The sequence below is a fragment of the Toxorhynchites rutilus genome, chromosome 3, assembly GCF_029784135.1.
Source record: "Toxorhynchites rutilus septentrionalis strain SRP chromosome 3, ASM2978413v1, whole genome shotgun sequence".
NCBI classification, from domain to species: Eukaryota; Metazoa; Arthropoda; class Insecta; order Diptera; family Culicidae; genus Toxorhynchites; species Toxorhynchites rutilus.
This window is the reverse complement of record NC_073746.1, coordinates 210281749-210301462: the sequence shown is the minus strand read 5'-3', so window position 1 is coordinate 210301462 and position 19714 is coordinate 210281749. Positions and strand designations below refer to the sequence as shown.

The window sequence follows — 19714 nt, the reverse complement described above, 5'->3', positions numbered from 1 at the left end:
GATGCAATGCAATGCAATACAATCAATAACGTTTATCTTCCAAACAGGCTTTGATGCACTCAAGTACAGCACAAATGTCGTATTTGGTCAAAGGTGTAAGCGTCAGAAATAATGAACTGAATAAATCAAATTGGCTTGCCTTGCAATTTCACACTGCTAGAGTTTTTATCCTGTGAATTTGAAGTTTCTCAAGTCGAGACATACCAGTAACCAAACAATGACATACCTACTAACTGTCGTTATGACTGAAAAGTAAAAGTAAAGAATTTGAGCCTTGAAATTCAGATGAGGAAGTAACCACTGTTGAAGCTTGTCTATGCAATCCTTTAATGGTACCCTGTACATCTTGTGGTGCATCAGATGTGACAACAATTAACATCACGAATGTAATCAAGTGAAATGTACTTATATCTAGTAGGGATGTACTTTATATCCTAAGAGTCGAATGATCTCTCAGAGTTTAAAGTCTCTATAATTCAACACCTTTCCTTACCTTTACATCTGACATTTGCTTTACAAAGTTTTGGTGATATATACTAAAAATGTGTACGTTGTACCAATATTTCAATTACTAAAGGTTTTGTAGCTTCGGTTATGAATGTTTTCTTCTAGTGTATGTAGCATCATCATCGTCGCATCACCGCACAGTGGTCCCTCAGAAATTCTCGGTGGCATTAAATAGAAAAATAAACAACAATGCCTGACCCAATGAATGGTCTAGTTTTGTTCTATAACCTTCAAGGCAAACAATCATCGACCGTGCGATCGAATCATCATCATCACGCACTCGATCGTTACCAATAATTAAAACAAATATTCCTTCCTTTTGCCTTCTGCACCAATTTTCTATACAGGATCGTTTTCTCTGTTTTTGACCGCTCAAAGAGCATTGACCGTACTCTGTATAAATAGCTCTTAGATAAATTTTGAAAATAGAGTTTTTTTATACACTAGAAGTGAAGACAGTCTTTCTATGGTCCGCGCGCCAAATGTAGAGGAGTTGGGGGTAAAACGGACATGTTAAGAAGATCTTCAATCATATCTTTGGAAACTCATGTTTCCCAAATTTTGATGTAGTTTCTTGCAATTCAATATACTGTTTTTCTACTTAGTTGTCCAAATATTTTACAAGAAAGTGTTTTTCAATGTTTTTTATTAAAATTAAAACAGACCGAAAAGTACAACATTTTTTTCGATGCGCGTATAATGGACATGTAGTGGGGGTAATATGGACTGGTTTGTAATATATGAGGCGCAGAGGTTTATCGATCGCGAGAGAAATAATTTTATTCAACCAAGGGCTGAACTCAACACGAATGTCCGTTAAATGATGAATAAATCGTGTTAATCCACCTAGAAGTGAAATCGTGCTTTTCAGCAGTTTAAACGAACAGACCCTCAACTATCTTGCTTTTGGTTCCAGTCAGCATTCATTCATTATATTAGGCATTCATTAGGAATAGATTAAACAGACTTTTCACAGTCTATCTCACTCCCACTGGCAACTGTCCGTTTTACCCCACCAGTACAATTATTTCAATAATTTAAATTTTCCCACTCAAAAATGAATTTACTTCTCCGTACATACCTAATATCGCTTCTCTGTTAACTCACAAACCGAAATCGTCAGCGAATTGAATTTTGATATTAAACCACTCAAAATACTTAATATCGAAGCAGCTAAAATTACATCCACACGCGGAATCATGTATGATTATCTGTTTTTGTTTCTCTTTCCACTTTTGATCAGTATTCATTGCCATAGGGTGGCTTAAATATTATAGAATAACATGTAGAAGTTGTTCTCATTAACAGCAATCGGAATATCAAAATGTAACTATACAAATCAACCACCTATCCATATTACCGCCACTGTCCGTATTTGATAGCTACGATCAGTGTTGCCACACGTACAAATATATCTGAAACGATACAGATTTTTTTTCGATTTTTTAGTATAGCTTCAGTACGGTACAGATTATATTTTTTTCTACAAAAGTACAGATAGGTACAGATCTTCTGGAGTGATAAGTTAATAACACGTGGAGTCTTGATCTAGCAATCAAAGAAGTGTTGGAAGCAATTTCAGGTTTTCATGATGAGGAATGAATAGCGTGTCTAAATATGAAATTGCTCCGTAAATAAATCTCTGCTGGACAAAAATCGGTTGCCTGAGAAGAAATGACAGTTCGCTCGCATTTTATTATTATTACTATGCCTCACTCCTCGACCACTGTCTGTGATTTTTTTTTTAATATAACAACAACAAAACTAATCGTCTAAATCGATAAAGCAACGATACAATGATCACAATCTAGAATTCATTTGATCAAAACAGCATAGGGTAGCTCAAAACTTTCAATAACGGATGCAGTTAAGATTTAGCAAGAGTGTGCATAGCAATCATCAAACAAATGAGTTATTTGAGGCTTGAGTACTTTTTCTTCAACAGATCTTTCTATGCAACAAATATTTTGAGCGGTACAAATTGCGATACAGATTTTCGAAAGAAATAGTACGGACTGTGACAAAAATCAGAAAGCTTGCAGAATACTTACTGCCTTCAATGATTCAATGGCATAACCTCTGTTACTTTTTCGGAGTATATTTTGCTCCAGTTCAACAGATTGAATTGTTCGTTCCAGTCTGAAAAAGCTGAATTCGCTATGCTACATGAAGAGCTAAGAAATTTTTATCTACCCTTTCTCACTAATATCAGCGAGGAGTTTCAAAGTGCAATGCTACTGAATTGGAAGATCATTAGAAAAGCCGCAAGAATACTAATCTTGGAATTAAAAAAAAAAGTTAGAAAGCGAAAGCAGATAATTTTTAAGTATATTTGTATCAGTTTTTTGATTCGGAGAGCTGATCGAACAAATAAGAAAAAGATTCGGCTGCTGTAATGAGAAATCTTACAGATTTTTCCATTTTCACTAGCATCAACGTTGTATAGGAAGCGTTTCCAGGGTTCTACGATGGGGTTTTACAAGATCTGAAGAATTAACTCAGTGCCCTGAAAGTAAAATTGCTCTGGAAGGATATCACCGTTGCAGAAAACAAACATTAGCAGAATTGGAATCCTAAAAGAATTAACGATTCACTCGCATTTGCGGCGCTTCGATGCCTTGTTTCTAACGATCTCACTATGCCTCACTCCTCGGCATAGGTTTTTTTTTCTGAATATAATCAGAACGAGAATAAGATCCGAAATCGACTCAGTAACGACACGATGAATGCAATTTTAAGATTAAAAGATTTGGTTGAACATCGTGGCGGCTGATGGAAAATGTTATTTAATGGTAGTATGTAATATTAGGTGTACCGGTAAGTTTCCTCGGTTTTACAACAGACGGCGTAACCTGATTATTATTCCAGTGAATCAAATTTCCAGACATTCGTTGGAAAGTTACTGTCATTGCGCGTCTTTTTCAGTGTATGTCAAAAAGTTGAAGCGTGAACAACATAGTTTTTTTGGCACTTCGACTATGTCGAATTTCGTACCAACGAGAGTGTTTTTGCGGGGAATGTTACTTCATTACTTCAATATGAAGAAAAAAGCTGCGGAAAGTCATCGCATATTGGTGGAAGTTCGTGGTGACCATGTTCCAACTGAGCGAACGTGTAATTTAGACTTGGAAGACGAAGAACGTTCCGAACCGACAAAAAAGTTTGAAGATGAAGAATTGGAAGCTTTACTCGATCAAGATCCGTCACAAATGCAACAAGAACTTGCAGATACAGATACTTGCAGATAGGAGTAGCTCAGCAAACCATATCCGATCATTTAAAAGCAATGGGAATGATCCGAAAGATGGGACATTGGGTGCCATATGAATTGAAGCCATGAGACGTCGAACCGTTTTTTATTTGCGAACAACTGCTCCAACGGCATAAAAGAAAGGGTTTTTTACTGGCGATGAAAAGTGGGTCCATTACATTAATCCTAAACGTCGGGCAACGCATGGATACCCTGGCCATGCATCTACATCGACGGTCGCGCGGAATATTCACGGCCAGAAGGTTATTCTGTCTATTTGGTGGGACCAGCTGGGTGTGGTGTACTATGAGCTGCTAAAACCGAATAAAACCATTACGGGGGACCTCTACCGATGACAATTGATGCGTTTGAGCCGTGCACTGAAGGGAAAACGGCCACAATACGAGCAAAGACACGATAAAGTTTTTTTGCAGCACGACAATGCTCAGCCGCATGTCGCGAAACCGGTCAAAACATACTTGGAAACGCTGAAATGGGAGGTCCTATCCCACTCGCCGTATTCTCCAGACATTGCTCCGTCCGATTACTGCCTTTTCCGATCGATGCAACATGGTCTGGTTGAGCAGCACTTTTCCGTTTTTGATAAAGTCAAAAATTGGGTCGATTCATGGTTAGCCGACAAACCAGCCGATTATTTCCGCAAAGGGATCCGGGAATTGCCAGAAAAATGGGAAAAAGTTGTGACTAGCGATGGGCAATGCTTTGAATATTAAATTTGTAGCCATTTTTGCAGAATAAAGCATTAATTTTTGAAAAAAACTCGTAACTCGTAAAGGAAATTGAACGAAAATTTCAAGTTTGACAGATTAGGATTTTGCTTTTACAGGGGAATCGAAAGCTAGTAAATCCTGGAGCATGTCTCCATAATTATTTGAAGTTAAAATTCAAGCTGGTAAATGTGCCCTCTCGGATATTATCTAAGGCTACGACCAGGTGTGGCAGCACCACATTATGGCAACGCTAGCGAAAGGGAGTTTTGTGGAAAGAACAATAGCTTACCTTGACAGTTTTCCATCCGTCAGAACAGTCATAATACTGGTAGAAAAATGACTCTGCAGTGAAAGACGCTGGAAAAGACGTTCCTCGATGTTCTAACCTTTCGGCCACTCCATTCCTAGTAGCGATGAAGTCGAGTCGAGTCGATAACATATGGATTAAAAAATGGACTAATTTCGGATGGGAATGAAAAAAACCCACAAAACATAATTAAATGGAACAAAATTTCCTTCGATCCCACATTCTCTAGCCTTCTACAAACACGCTTCGATGCAATACCGAGCGACTTTATGGTTTTTGTCCGGAGCTTAAACCATGACCGACGAAAAGGTTTATGTTGGCATGTACTTCAGCTTATTCGTGGTCTTGGCAAGCAGTTTCTTTGGCCATGAAATTATCGGAGAAAATCCTCCGTTTAATCGCCCAGAAATGTTCTATCAGTCGCAGTTGGGGAACATTAGAAAGGTTGGCGGTTTTCCGTTCCGTCCAAGATCATGGAATACGCAGTTTTATAATGACAGCACATATGAGGTGCTTAACACAATACTCTCAGAATAAGGCTACAACCAAATAACGCATATTTGATTCGAAATTTTCACACTCCACACGCTGAATCCCTGATGTTGAGACGGTCGCAATCGCTGACCGATTGTTTCCATAAAAGTCAGTCGTTGAATCATTTTTTAGAATGCTCAATAAATGTAGCATTCAAGGAGTATTTGGTCCAAGATTTATCTTTTATAGTTTTTTTTTCATCGACATCCGAAATTAGTCCATTTTTTGAAATGCATACGTCAGTGAACGTTACCGAAAACTATTCATCGAATTTCACCGTGTTCTTCTCCGAATATGACCAAAATTATCAAATTATTTTGTAGATGAAAATGCCCTGTCCACCGAGCAAGTCCGGCGAGGGTAAGTTGAACTTCTTGATTGGGATGAAGCATCGCATGCGGTTCATTGACCAGACTTGACTCCTTCCAAGTACCATTCTTTCAACGGATGGGACACGCACTCGCACCTCAATTTTCATCAATTTTCATGAAACCCCGATACCCGCCACTAGGTGGCACTGTTATAATTGGACGAATTCAAGTGGGGCGATAGAAGTCCGAAAGCTCAGAAATGTAAAAGAAAAAGACTTTCAAAAAGTATTTGAACATAATGGCTGGGGTTGGATGATCAAGCCAGTAACAAAGAATCACGAAGCGGATAAACGGTTAAAAGTTTTCTTTAAAAGAATGTTTTGGGTCATGCGGTATGCGTTTGCCGTGTAAGAGCTCGAAATGCATTGAAAGCTCCGGAAAAGTCGCTGTGAGTACCTCAACATCACACTGACCCAGCTTCTCAGAGAAACTAGAGGTGAGTGTAATCTAAAGAAGTGGGTCAAGAGGTCGCACGATGTTTCCTTATCACACGGTCATATTGCTTATGTTGACAATTGACCGTGAGGTAATTAAAGAAGGAAGATTTGTATGTTTCATTAGGCAACCCAAGCTGACTCATTATGCAACGCTCGAATCTTTAGCCAACTCTCTGATGCCTAATTTGAGTTTCTGGACCAAGATTTCCTACATGGTGATGATCTCGGGAAATTTTTGATCTAGAAGGTATTTCTCATTTGTGTGTGATCTAAAGCGCTCCCTTGGCAAGAAATTGGACAGAACACTCAAAATCATAAAAAAAATGCAAGGTCGGTGGACAATAGCATGTTTGATACATGACGTTCACACCTAACTTACACAAGTTTGCATGCACATGAAACATAAACAAAATCTGGCGCACACTGAAAGATCAGAGGTGTGAATTGCCATTGCTCAAAGAAATGTCGAAGAAATTGAGACAAAAAAATTATAACATGATTTTCTTATTTTATAAAAAATTGACTCACCTACACTGCTCCCCGACGATTTCTTCATTCACTCCCACCGCAAGCACCAATTAGTACCCTTTTTTATCCTAGCGTGTAAATCCTTTCACTATAAATCGTTCAAGCCAATGAAAAACGATCGTTCTTCGGACGCCTTTTTTCGCATTGGCAAACTTATTATACATGCGAACTGCAAGTTGAAGCATGATTCGCACTGATTGATGTGCCGGTTTGGCAGCTCGTTGTAATCATCATTGGCGACGCGGACAACAGTGAGTGGTGAGTGCCTTGAGGGATGCAGCGAAATCAAACGGTCGCAGCTAATTTAGCATGAAATTTCCATTTTTGTGCATATATGCGAATGTGCAAGCAGGTTAAGCTTATTATTCTCGCTGAAACGGCGACATTGAGAGTGCAATTAAATTGAATGCGTTTATAGTTTACCTTCAACATCCATGCATTTAGCGGGCACCTCGACACCTCGAGAGAATGACATACTTTTGCGTACGATTATTCATTCTGATCAAAACATATTGGCTGTCTGTTGGAGATCCTTTTTTTTCGCTGCTCCACCAGAGGCTGTTCAAGAAATGTTTTTATGTGGTTGGATTGATAGGGTACTGTTGTTTTTTTCCTAAGGTATCGAATGCGAGATACGAATCGTAGTTTTTTTTAAAGCGTGCCATTGTCTTAGGAGTAATAACCGGACAAATATTATTGCGTGTCTTATACTACCTTTGCGATTATACAATTTTCGAGATTAATCATCATTGTGTAACAGAACCAACCTTTCAGCGTTCAAGTAGCACTCAACAAGCCATATAATTTGCATTACAATCTTGTTTTACCGATAGAAACAGATAGTACTCTGTGCAGCCAACAGTGGTTCGGATTGGCATCTGACAAAGCTTTTTCTCCACGGCAGCAGCAGCAGCAGCAACATAAGAAAGCGTGACGAAAAGTGTCAATTAATGGTTAAACGCGTCAATATTTCATGTTCAAGCATGGTAATAATTATGCCCGTGCTTGTGTTCAAGTAAAGAGACACGATTCAATTAGTTTTACAGCGAATAATGGCTCTTGTAATAAGTGGGGGATATTCAAAGTGGATACCGAAACAGCAGCAGCAGCAGCCGCAACATAAACTTAGGCAATATGATTTCATGGTCAAAAGGTATTTACGAGTTTGAAACGATCATTAATCATTTCGGACACATAAGTGTTGTTTGTCACACTGTAAAATCTTCATTGGGTGGAACGGATCCTATACGCAATCGTATGAGGTGAATGGGGCACATTGGGATCCCCGTGCTAAATAACAACTCTTCTACTGTTTTGATTAGAAACATTTCGCTTCCCGCTTCGAACCAACGTTCTGTCCATCTGTCATTCTGTGTTAATTAGGTTTAAGGCCGCTCGCTGGCAACAGCAGCATTTGTCTTCGAATATGGTTTGATACATTTATCATCAGCCAAGGTGTGGTGAGTGGCTTCAGATTTGTTAAAAGTTCACTCAAAAGATCACGATCTTATCTAGGTCAGGAAAGAGCGGCGAACCGCTTGCTTGCTCTCAGAAGACGACGTAACAAAAAGTGAAAGGTGGATTAAGAATCACTGACCACGGAAGCTGTGAAGTTGATCTTCTGGAGTGGGTCAATCGTAATTATACTCTACATCGATTAACAATTGCTGACATTTATTATGACCGTCGAAAACATGCTATGTGAACGTTTTCGACGATGTTAACTTAGTTATGGTTTCAGTTCAAGAAGAATTTCATCAAAATAATGATTAACCCATCTCATCCCCCTACAAAGACTTGAGCTGGATGATCTAACTAATGAAAAATGAAAAAAAATGTCCATTGGAACTAGTAATCAGATCTATCACAATTTCCAAAAAATCTTGTTATGACCATCTAGGGTACAAATGAGCCTGCAAGTATTCTGGTTGAACTATCTCCAGCCCCATTTCAGTTTTGACATTGGACTCTTTAAATGATGTTTATCTGATTCGATAACCAACATTTTAAACTCTCATCTCAAACTCAGTGCAACTTTATGTACAAACTGCCCAAATATGCATGGTTGACGCAACCACCAATACCAATCAGTGATGGAAAACGCATTTTTCTTGTTTTTAGCTGAATAATTATGACTGTAAACAATTCATATAAAATAATCTACCTCTATATATTAAATATTAACGGTCAAAAGTGGACCGGAAGAGTTTTATAATTTTTATTATTTCAATTCAATCGAAGAACACAGTTGGCGCTTACGTCAACCCTGCATATTTGGGTAGTAAATGTGTTCCACGAAACTTGCAGTTAGATCTTTGTAACTGTGTCACACTCACAATTACGAGACAACGCTACACTCCCATGCGCAACCCGAAGACCCGGACACCCACCACAAGATGGCACTATTTTTATGGCCAAATATAATGACGAAAAACAAGAGGGTATTGACCACAGGCAAATAGAAGAAGGAAACTTTCAAAGAAGCCTTTATCCAGAACGGTTAAAAAAGCGACGTCCCGTAAAGACAACAGAATCGTCCGATATGACACCGACCGACAATCGCGAAAATATAATAAGAGAATCTGGTTTAGAAGGAAAGATGTTCGGTGGCGCAATTTCACGAGTGCTCGCGAATAAAGCGTAAAGTTCACGAGTGTTTCCAAAAGAATCTCCTCGTTCCAAGGCTCCGAGAAGCCACAAAGAGTCGTCTACACGCGCTCTAATCCAGAATCCAGTCACAATACAGGTGCGTGTAGGCTAATGGTGGAGTGGGTCGAAGGTGTTCCCTAATCGCTTAGTCATTAACGCATACTGACCCTGAGATGTTCAATCAGGGAGTTTTGTGTATGTCATTAGGCACCCAGGCTGACATCTCACATCTTCTACAATCCTTATAACCTGAATTTACGAGTATTCAGGTTGAGCTATCCCCGGCATCATTCCAGTTTTCCTACCGTTTCCTTGAAATGAAGTTCATCAAATGTTGAAAGCATGTTCTCTTTGCATAAGAGTTTAATTCACATTTTCTATGCGCGCGATGCGAGGATTTGATTTCTAATAGCGAATTCGTTTTTGAACCTGGGTTAGTTCCAACCTAACTCTATAATAAAATAATGTTTTCGGGTTCACGAATGAGATGGTTTGTTGATGTGCGTTTTATAGTCTAATTTGTTTATATTAACGATGACAAATGTACAGTGTCGACGTCTGGTGGCGATATTAGTGCTTGGGAGGTAAATTATTCTCCATCAGATCAGAAAGACCAAGTGCAGTACAGAAATATAAAATTTTGAATGAAAATTTCTACTTCATGTTGTTTGATTACCTAATACGTGTAGTCCTACTTAACCATTTGTCCATACATTTCCAGTTTGTTCCACAAATAATTACCATTATAATATAAACTCATCATCAGATACAGTTTTCGTTTAATATGTTTTTGCAATTTCGAAAAAAAACGTCTTATTTCATCACATAGAATACATAGAATACATTCACAATTTCTTATTTTAAAAACATTTTTATTCCACCTGAAAATCCATAATTTTTTTCGCCTCCCAATGAAAGCACACGAAGCTTAATGCCGTCTACGCAAATATACTCTTCGAAATCAGAATCCGAATTGGATTACGGTTCCAATAATCATCGCCAGTCACCATTCGCTTCAGAAACGGGTCGATTTTGTTGCGATTCAGCAGCGATTCACATGCGTCGATACGGTCAAAGATGTTTTTTGCGTCAACGTGTGTGGCACCCATACATCGAGCTTCTTTGTGAATCCAAGCTTCTTCAAATAGTTAATAACGGTTTGATGACTTATCCCCAGCTCTTGGCCGATGCTTGGAAAAGGCCAATAAGAAGATTAATGGCCTGATGGGGTTTAATTAAAAAAAGGAAGCTAAAACGAAGGCGGAGAAAATTCATAACGTATGGCATTTAAAAAATGAACTCATTATAACGATTTTTCATGCGAGTGTCCCGTCCAGTGCGGTGAAAATTCAATCTCAATCGAAAGAAATCAACGAAAATGACAAAGAATACCATTCCAGAAAGCATTGCTTGATCGTTTAAATTTGGTTAATCTTGTCGACTGAGATCCGAAAGGGTTCATTGTCAAACGAAAACCTTTCCTTCTCATTTGAATGTGATGAATTCAAAGACGCTTATGAGACCGCGAATTCAAAGGCGCTTATGAGCCCGCGATATTCGTGTGAAGAAAAGTGTTGTCAAGCATGACTGGCCCTGTCACCTGGTGGTGAATCTGCCAATCGTAACAACCCTGTTGTGTATAGAAAAAAATGACAGCGTTAACAGTTGATTTGCAGCAGCCATAACGTAAAAAATCTAGTCACTACGCTCGATGCCTTGTTCGTACTGCCAAACTGTACTGTTCTGAAGAAGTTGGACATCGTGAGGCACGTCGCGTCCACCGGATATAACCGTTCCGGCATTCACATCTTCCCCTCCCTTCTGGAGGAAGGCTAGAACGTCGAACGAAAGTCTGGTTCCGGCCACCCGACGATGCTGCACGACCGTCAAGTGCCGCAGAAGCTGGAGAGGAAGACCGAAAGCATCAACGTTCATCGCCCTCATCGCACTCGCACCTTGGACCGGGAGTTCAGAGCACTCGACCAAACGATGAAACGTTTTTGGTCAAAATATTCGTGATATTCGTGTGAAGAAAAGTGTTGTCAAGCATGACTGGCCCTGTCACCTGGTGGTGAATCTGCCAATCGTAACAACCCTGTTGTGTATAGAAAAAAATGACAGCGTTAACAGTTGATTTGCAGCAGCCATAACGTAAAAAATCTAGTCACTACGCTCGATGCCTTGTTCGTACTGCCAAACTGTACTGTTCTGAAGAAGTTGGACATCGTGAGGCACGTCGCGTCCACCGGATATAACCGTTCCGGCATTCACATCTTCCCCTCCCTTCTGGAGGAAGGCTAGAACGTCGAACGAAAGTCTGGTTCCGGCCACCCGACTATGCTGCACGACCGTCAAGTGCCGCAGAAGCTGGAGAGGAAGACCGAAAGCATCAACGTTCATCGCCCTCATCGCACTCGCACCTTGGACCGGGAGTTCAGAGCACTCGACCAAACAATGAAAACGTTTTTGGTCAAAATGTACATTTTTATGTGGAAACATCAGTCATGCCAAACGTTGCCGTCTTTATCAAGAAATATCACGCAAAAGAGCATGTATTTTTTTTTTGGCCAGACCTGGCCTCGGCTCATTTTGCCAAGAGACTACTGGAAGAGAGGGACTAGCTGAAGCTAAAATTTTCTTTTCAACCATGGCTAAAGTTCCAGCGAATTGCCATAAGGTCGCTCGGCAGGGCGTCGAAGCATTCTTGTAAACGTAAAACATTCATAAATGTAGAATTTAAGAAAAAATAAATTCCATTATAGAAAAATTAGCAGTTTCTCATCACCATCTGAAATTTGTTCACTTTTTTTATTGCATGCGTTGTGTTCTCACGTGCACCCGTGGCCGAGTGATTAGCGTCTCACATTATCATACCGGGTGTTCGGGTTCGATTCCCGTTCTGGCCGGAGGGGGATTTTTCGTCAGAGATTCCCCGTGTTGTAGATTTTAACCCCGGCGTTGTAGCCTTGTAAATCACCATGAACTACTTTTTTCGGAGCCTTGCTTTTTGCCACCGGATAAACTCGAAATCGTATCCTGAGATTGAGAACAATCCCGCGAAGTTTTCTTTGTATGACGATTCACTTTTGTCTAAGGGTGATTTGAGGCGGTTGTGCGTTGAGAATGATCGATATTTGATAGTGGTCACTTGCATGTAGGTCGTTTGCTTTATTCCACCCAAGGCTGAATTACTACGATTTCGACTGAAGATGTCGGTAATGTCATTCAGAACCGAGAGCTCCAACGATACGAATAGATCGGCGATGATATCCCACCTTCGTTGTTTGGATCCCTCAGTTGTGGTGGCCTCCATTTCGAACGCTAGTATCGGTAGATTTTTCAAGTTTATGCGGGATTCTCTTCTCAACAAACACAGCAACGGAGTGTTATAGGACAGAGTCCCGATTTGTAGCCAGTGGTATTTGTGATATTTATGCCCGAGAATTTTCTGGATATGCTTGGAGAAGGACGATTGAGGGACACAGTTCCCGGTCTAGAATCTCGAGTTCTCTACTGCAGGATCAGGTTTGTTCATCTGGCATCCGATGGGCCTCGCTGGCAGTTGGTGGCGTGGCAGTTGATCAGTGGAGTCAGGCTTTTTGTGTGACCTAGAACACGGCCGATGACAGTGGCCTGGGACGATCTAACGGAGAACCGGACACCCCGGCTATAGCTGATAGTGAATAACCCAGGCTTTGTCTCCATGCGTCTTAGATGGCAGCGTTGGACCGTGCTTCGACATGCATGGACGAAAGAAAATAGATTCGGTTGATGTATGGGTTATACGGAGTGGATACGGTATTAGTATACCCGACAAGTCCAATATTGACAAACAATCGCATTATGAAAATAAAGTGATTCGTTCAAATATCATTAATTGGAGTGTGTTGTTGTTCATTGTTTGATTCATTTCGAGAATTGTTCAATCAAGGAACTTTAATCAAGGTTAAATATGTCTACGTATTCATTAATTTACGATTTATAAACTCTAGGCTAGCCAAAGTAGAAACAACAGCTGGAAGATGAATCTTTAACACATTCTGTTCATTCGGATGTTTAGTTTTGGCATTCTAATTTACGACAGCCCTCAACTGTGGTCGAAATTAAATCATTCCGCACAAACAGACAACACGAATCAGCTGTCAGCGTCACACGGAATACATTACAAACAGTAGCATCGCCGCGTGGTACGGTTTAATTTCTTGGCCATGTTTGCGGTCCCCACCCCAAAATTGGACGTGACTGGGGAACAAGAAATGCGACTTTTAATCAAAACGAGGCTTCTTACGGACACCGTTCTCCATCGTCTCGGCTCATATGGCAAAGACAGGTAATGCCTTTTCAAATACATATACTTCAGACTGAGGTAGCCAGACAAGTTACATTTAACGAGTGCATTCTGACCAGGTTTGGAAGTGAAATTGGCGACGAGATTTTTTTTTGTTATTTTCTTTCTGCCCCAGAGTAAACTGGATTGCTTTCAAGAGTTTTGTGGTGTCATTGATGTACGGGTTGCTCTTCAAATTTTATATATTTAAATATATATATATATATATATATATATATATATATATATATATATATATATATATATATATATATATATTCATTTCAACATATTAGTTACAAGAAATATATCGATAAATCGTTCATGTGAAATTCACTTCTCATTTCCAGACTCCGTCTGATTTGTACAAACTGAAGGAAAGACCTCCAAGATGTCCTTCCGTATCAGGAAAATCGGAATCTTATTACTGCAGTATCAACACAACATTCGGAGCAGAGATGAAACCCTCCCAACGAACAGGACTAAACAGTAGTAGCGAAATCTCGTCTAGCGCTTGTGCTACTCCTCCACAGAACCGAAGGCGCTTATTCAGCCCTAAGAACCTGCGAAGTCCGTTTGGTTACCGTAGAAGTAATGCGGCAACGGACAACTCGACATTGTCTGGTAAGTTGAATGATCCACTAACCGATAAGCATTTGAAATCAGCCAAGAAGCCATATTACTTAATTGCCTTTGTTATTTGATTTTGCACTCCACTCTCGTCGTCAGACGATTGTGTTAACCCTAATTTTATAGTCGCGATTGGCTGCTGGATGGATTTATGATAACTTCATCTGAGTTCATTTCGTCTGAGATCGTTAAATTTTTGCGAGAAAATTCATCATTATTCCATCTCATAAGCTCACTCCCATTTTCGTTATCCCTTAATATATATACAAAAAAACGCTGGAAACAGGTTTAGCGTCTCTTTTGAACCCGGCAACGTATCATCGTGCGGCAACGGCGGCAACCAACAATTTGCGGTCATCATCAGCGTCACCAACAGCAACAACAGCAACAACAACGGCCAACAAAAGACAACGGAACGCTAATGATAGCCATACATTCCACCGACTCAGCCTGGGCAAAGCCTCGATGGTTTTCGGCAAAATTAAATCCCTGTGGTCAGCGCAAACTTCGTCAGTCAATGCCGGATTGAATCAATTAGCAGGCACGGGTTCACGTTTCGAGTTCTGATTTGCTTTATGTGGATTATATGATTTCTGCTTGCTTTCCTCTTCAGCCGAGTTTACTTCCCATGTTTGGATTTATGTTTGTTGTTTTTTTTCTATTTTCTTTGTGTGCTTCTTTGTTGCTCTGTATATTTGTTCATCCAATATATTTGTTACTAACTGAGAAAACTGCTGACAAAAGCGCGTGCAAAACTGTGAGTGATTGAACTAAATTTAACCTTATGTTTGATAAACAAAATTGCATGTCACTTAACCCCTTCTGGTGAAAATACCGGTCTAGCTCGTCGTTGGTTGAAGTGCTTTTCCGCACAATGTCATGAGATTAAAAAGTTCCTGTTGAATATTCACAAGACACGTAAATGTCTTCCCAAATGTTCAGTTTTCAGATAACCTACTTCTAAAGAATTAGGTCGCCAATGTAGAAAATTCTGAACTGAGCAATTATCCCATAAACAAAATATCATAGTTCGGCCAGAAACAACGATTCTTTTATTCATCTTTCACGCAAAAAATTATAGGGGGTTGTATCCAAGGCACGACCGCTTAGGACGTGGGACTACGTACTCGTTGTATTTAATTTGCTTGTTTATCATTCCGGATATTATTCATAAATGCAAAAAAAAATCATAGATCACTCTTTACAAGAATGATTCGGTGAGCCCCAAAAGGATAAGTCATTAACCATTGGCTTTGTAGAAGAAGTTATAGATGAAACGATTATTTCTTGCCCTTGACATGACAATACACGAACTGGTCATATGTCGCAATTTGTGTCTTTATTTCAATGTAGGGGAACCGCGGGTAATACGGACAGTGGGGGTAATATGGACAGGTGGTTGATTTGAAAAGTTACATTTTGAATTTCAAATTTCTGTTAATGAGAACCTTCTATATGTTATTCTATAATATTTAAGCCACCCTATGGCAATGAATACTGATCAAAAGTGAAAAAGGGAAACAAAAACCGAAAATCATATATGATTCCGCGTGTGGATGTTATTTTAGCTGCTTCGATATTAAGCATTTTGAGTGGTTTAATATCAAAATTCAATTCACTGATAGTTACATTTTGGTTTGTGAGTTAACAGAGAAGCGATACTAGGTATGTACGGAAAAGTAAATTCATTTTTGAGTGGAAAATTTTAATTATTGAAAAATAGTGTACCGATGGGGTAAAACGGACGGTTGCCAGTGGGAGTGAGATGGACTGTGAAAAGTCTGTTTAATCTGTTCCTAATGAATGCCCTGCGTCTATAAATGGAAATCAAATCGCCAAATGTGGACTGCTCAGGAGCTGACTGGAGCCAAAAGCAAGACAGTTGAGGGTCTGTCCTTTTATACTGCTGAAAAGCATGATATCACTTCTAGGTGGTTTAATTCGATTTTTTCATAACTCAACTGACATTCGTGATGAGTTTAGACCTTGGTTGAATAAAATTATTCCTCTCGCGATCGATAAACCTCTACGTTTCATATATTACAAACCTGTCCATATTACCCCCACTTTATTTCCATTTTACCCGCATCGAAAAATATGTTGTATTTTTCGGTCTGTTTTAATTTCAGTAAAAACATTGAAAAACGCTTTTCTGTAAAATATTTGACCAATTAGGTAGAGAGACAGTATATTGAATTGCAAGAAACTGCATCAAAGTTTTGGAAACATGAGTTTCCAAATATATAATTGAAGTTTTTCTTAATATGCTCGTTTTACCCCACCTCCCCTACGCATTGCCCTGACTATTCATCGCACTACCGGCGGTTCTTCTCGAATTTGACACACATACACACTTGGTCATATGCTATTAAATATTTTTTTCCACCAGCCACCGTTAATATCATTGGCCTCGAAGAGACGATTTCTTGGTGAGGTGTAGTTGCAGTTGTGTTGCGTAGAAGTCATTGTGGAAATTGTGGAAACACTGGCACGCAAAACTAAATCAAACATAGAATTCCAGCAGAAAAATCATTTTCCTTGTGAGCCGGCGATGATTTTTCCATACATAATGTGGCGAAAACCAATATAATTACGCCTGCTTTGTTATGGCTCGGCTCGATGTGTTGATTGCAATACCAGATCCACAGCGAGTAAAATATTCTCTCGCGTCCACAGCTCGAGGGGAAACGAGGATGACACAAAATGAGCAGGATGCGGAAGACAATTCATTCTCGCTCGACGATCGCCAGTAACGATGTTGCTTCGATGACCACCAAACGAGAAGTGAAAATGTTTCTCAGAGGAGATGCAATGTTTATACACTAGCGACAGCGTGCTCACTGTGCAAGGGTGGATTTTACGTCGCAAATATTCTCTTTTCGTTATTCCCTTCATTGTTTTTCATTCTCGCGGCTGCCTAAGCAGCACGTTATTGACAGCACGGTTAGTGAAGCACACAAATGAACAAAACAAATGTATGGGAAAATGGGAATGCTTCTAGTTTTCATCAATTTTAACACTTAACGCAATGTATAGCACATCAAACAAATCATAGAGTATTCCCAATTCGATTGGTATGCAAATCGTCAAAATCCGATGTAGCGAAAATATTTATTAAGGTTAACTATATTTAATAAAAACACAAGCTGACTGTAGGTTCCGACACGTACAGACGAAGATATTTCTCATGTTTAAATGTTTTTGTTGTGCATTGCGGCGTGAGGTCAGAGACAATAAGATTGCGATATCAGTGTTTCTCTTCCAATCAACCGTGGCAGACTCAATCGAGATGATCTTGAATATGCTTTCGTGTTGCATCCGAACCGTTCTGGGGTCCTGTCAACAACCTGCTTCTCAACAAAACCTCTCTGAACTGTCCTGGAACTAACGGAATTCCGTGCAGTCTTAGCTCAGATCCATATTCTTTCAAAGTATTGCTGAAATTACCGTTCGAATACCTCAGGCTTGACTTTTATAGAGCCGTTGATAAGTAGCTTACTTCAGAAAGATAGCAAAATATGGTGCAAAAACTATTAAATAAGAAGTTCCAAATTATAATTGTAATAGTATAATTGACCAAGAAAAAAAAACTTGGCTCGTTTTGTTACAATGCTGCTTAGTCTATTTATTCGCAGTTTAAAACTAATGTGGTTCCAAGACATTCATCATGTAGGAGGAGGAAAGAACAATAATCGTGCACCGTCAACTCCAAAATCCATCTGCTTCAACTCAGGAGCTGGGAAAAACTGCTGGATTGCAAACCAAGCATCGGAATGGAACCCTTCAACTGCAGTCGGTGGTCATTCCGAAAGTCAAGGCTGATCACGACACTTCGGAAAGCCAACGTTTTTTTTTTGACGGATAAGACCTTGGATTCCGAAGTATACAAAAGTGATCTCAACAAAAGGATTTTACGCTCCATTAAGTCCCATAATGATCCAGATCCAGAACTGAAAGCGTGGCAAGACCGTGCTACAGTGGTACAACGTCAATGCAGTCCAACTCATCCCAAAAGAGCTGAATTCACCAAAATTTCCCCAGTTCAATCCAGCAACATCGGTCAGACGAAGAATTGGTGGAGCCGGATGGCCAAGACCATGTGCGCCGGCTGATGAGCGACAGTACCAAGAGTAAAGTAAGAAAATTCTTTCGAAATAAGTTGTTTCATCCTTTTTCATCTTTGAAAAATGTTCTAATGGAAATAAAAGTTAAAAAATGCTCACATTCGCCTCTTGATCAGGGTTACCATATCTACAGAATAATCTGTATTTCTACAGATTTTTCAGCTTTTTTAAAACCAAGAATCTGTAGTTACAGATTACAGATTACAGGAGTTTCATACAGAGTATACTATTTTTTCAAAAACAGCGTGATGTAACATAACCTAGGGAGGTTGAATGGAATGAAACTGTTCGATATCCGAATCATCCACGACCGAAACCAAATTATGAATAGATTGAACAACTCGATTACAAAACTTATTTTACAATTTTTTTAAACTACGTTTTGCCACTGAAAAATAAGTTGAATAAAACATTCCATACTAAAACACACGAATTCACTCAGATTCGGTTTATTCGGAAACTACTTTCAAAACCATCCGCGGGCATGTTTTATGTACAATTCGATACTAAAGACGATGTTTTGAAAACCGCTCTATCGCTGGACGTTGCAAAGATTCAAGGTTTTTCGTATTTGCATGAAGTTTTACAGAAGTTCCCTTTTTTTTTTCAATTTAATCAGTAAGAGTTGGAAAACGAGTTCCGAGGAATCAACTCTAGAAATTCTAGCGAAATCATTGATATAAATAACAAGCTGAAAACCCATAATTTCTGGGCGAATATACTGAATATAAAATAAAAAAAACTGGTGCTACGCTTTTCCTGTATTGTAGAGTTTCACCAATTTTTTCATCAACCCACATTTCTTGGAAACTGTTGGAAGATTTTTTTTCGCATACTGAATAGGAACGAAACAAAAGTGAGAAGAATACTAGATTCGTTAAATATTGGTATTATCCAGAAACCAAACCGTACATTGCAAATGCTCAGTACAGAAAATACTTTAAAATGAGTCAAAGGGTTCAACGACGAAGATAAAATTAAATAATATAAATTTCAATGAAAAACATACCCAATTGTTTTATTTTGAATGGAAAAATTATTTCAGAAACTATCCGTATCGTAAGCTCATGTCTTCATAACAACTTTATGTTCCTTTTTCATGCGTTGATAGTCCAGTTATTGAATTCACTTATTATACTACCTATGACATAATTGCATCAATTATATTTTTGGGTGTACCAAAAATGTATTATGATTTGTATTATGATTTTTTACGATTTTTACGTTATTTACGTAGTACAATGTAAACAAGTGTACTCTGGTAACTATGCAAACTTTCATTACACCTTGATGAAGCATTGTATATTAACTACATACTT

General features: G+C 39.1%; 1 protein-coding gene across 9 annotated transcripts in view; it reads left to right on the top strand.

Moving 5' to 3' along the window:
* Window positions 1–19714, top strand: part of LOC129775413 (protein TANC2) — a 249928-nt gene that overhangs the window by 203195 nt on the left and 27019 nt on the right. For 8 of the 9 annotated variants that reach the window (XM_055780144.1, XM_055780145.1, XM_055780146.1 and 5 more), the window contains 2 exons: window positions 13992–14265; window positions 14558–14812. In XM_055780144.1, coding sequence (XP_055636119.1) covers window positions 13992–14265; window positions 14558–14812 — 529 coding nt within the window. The remainder of the gene's footprint in view (window positions 1–13991; window positions 14266–14557; window positions 14813–19714) is intronic. The other variant, XM_055780147.1, reaches the window with a different exon arrangement.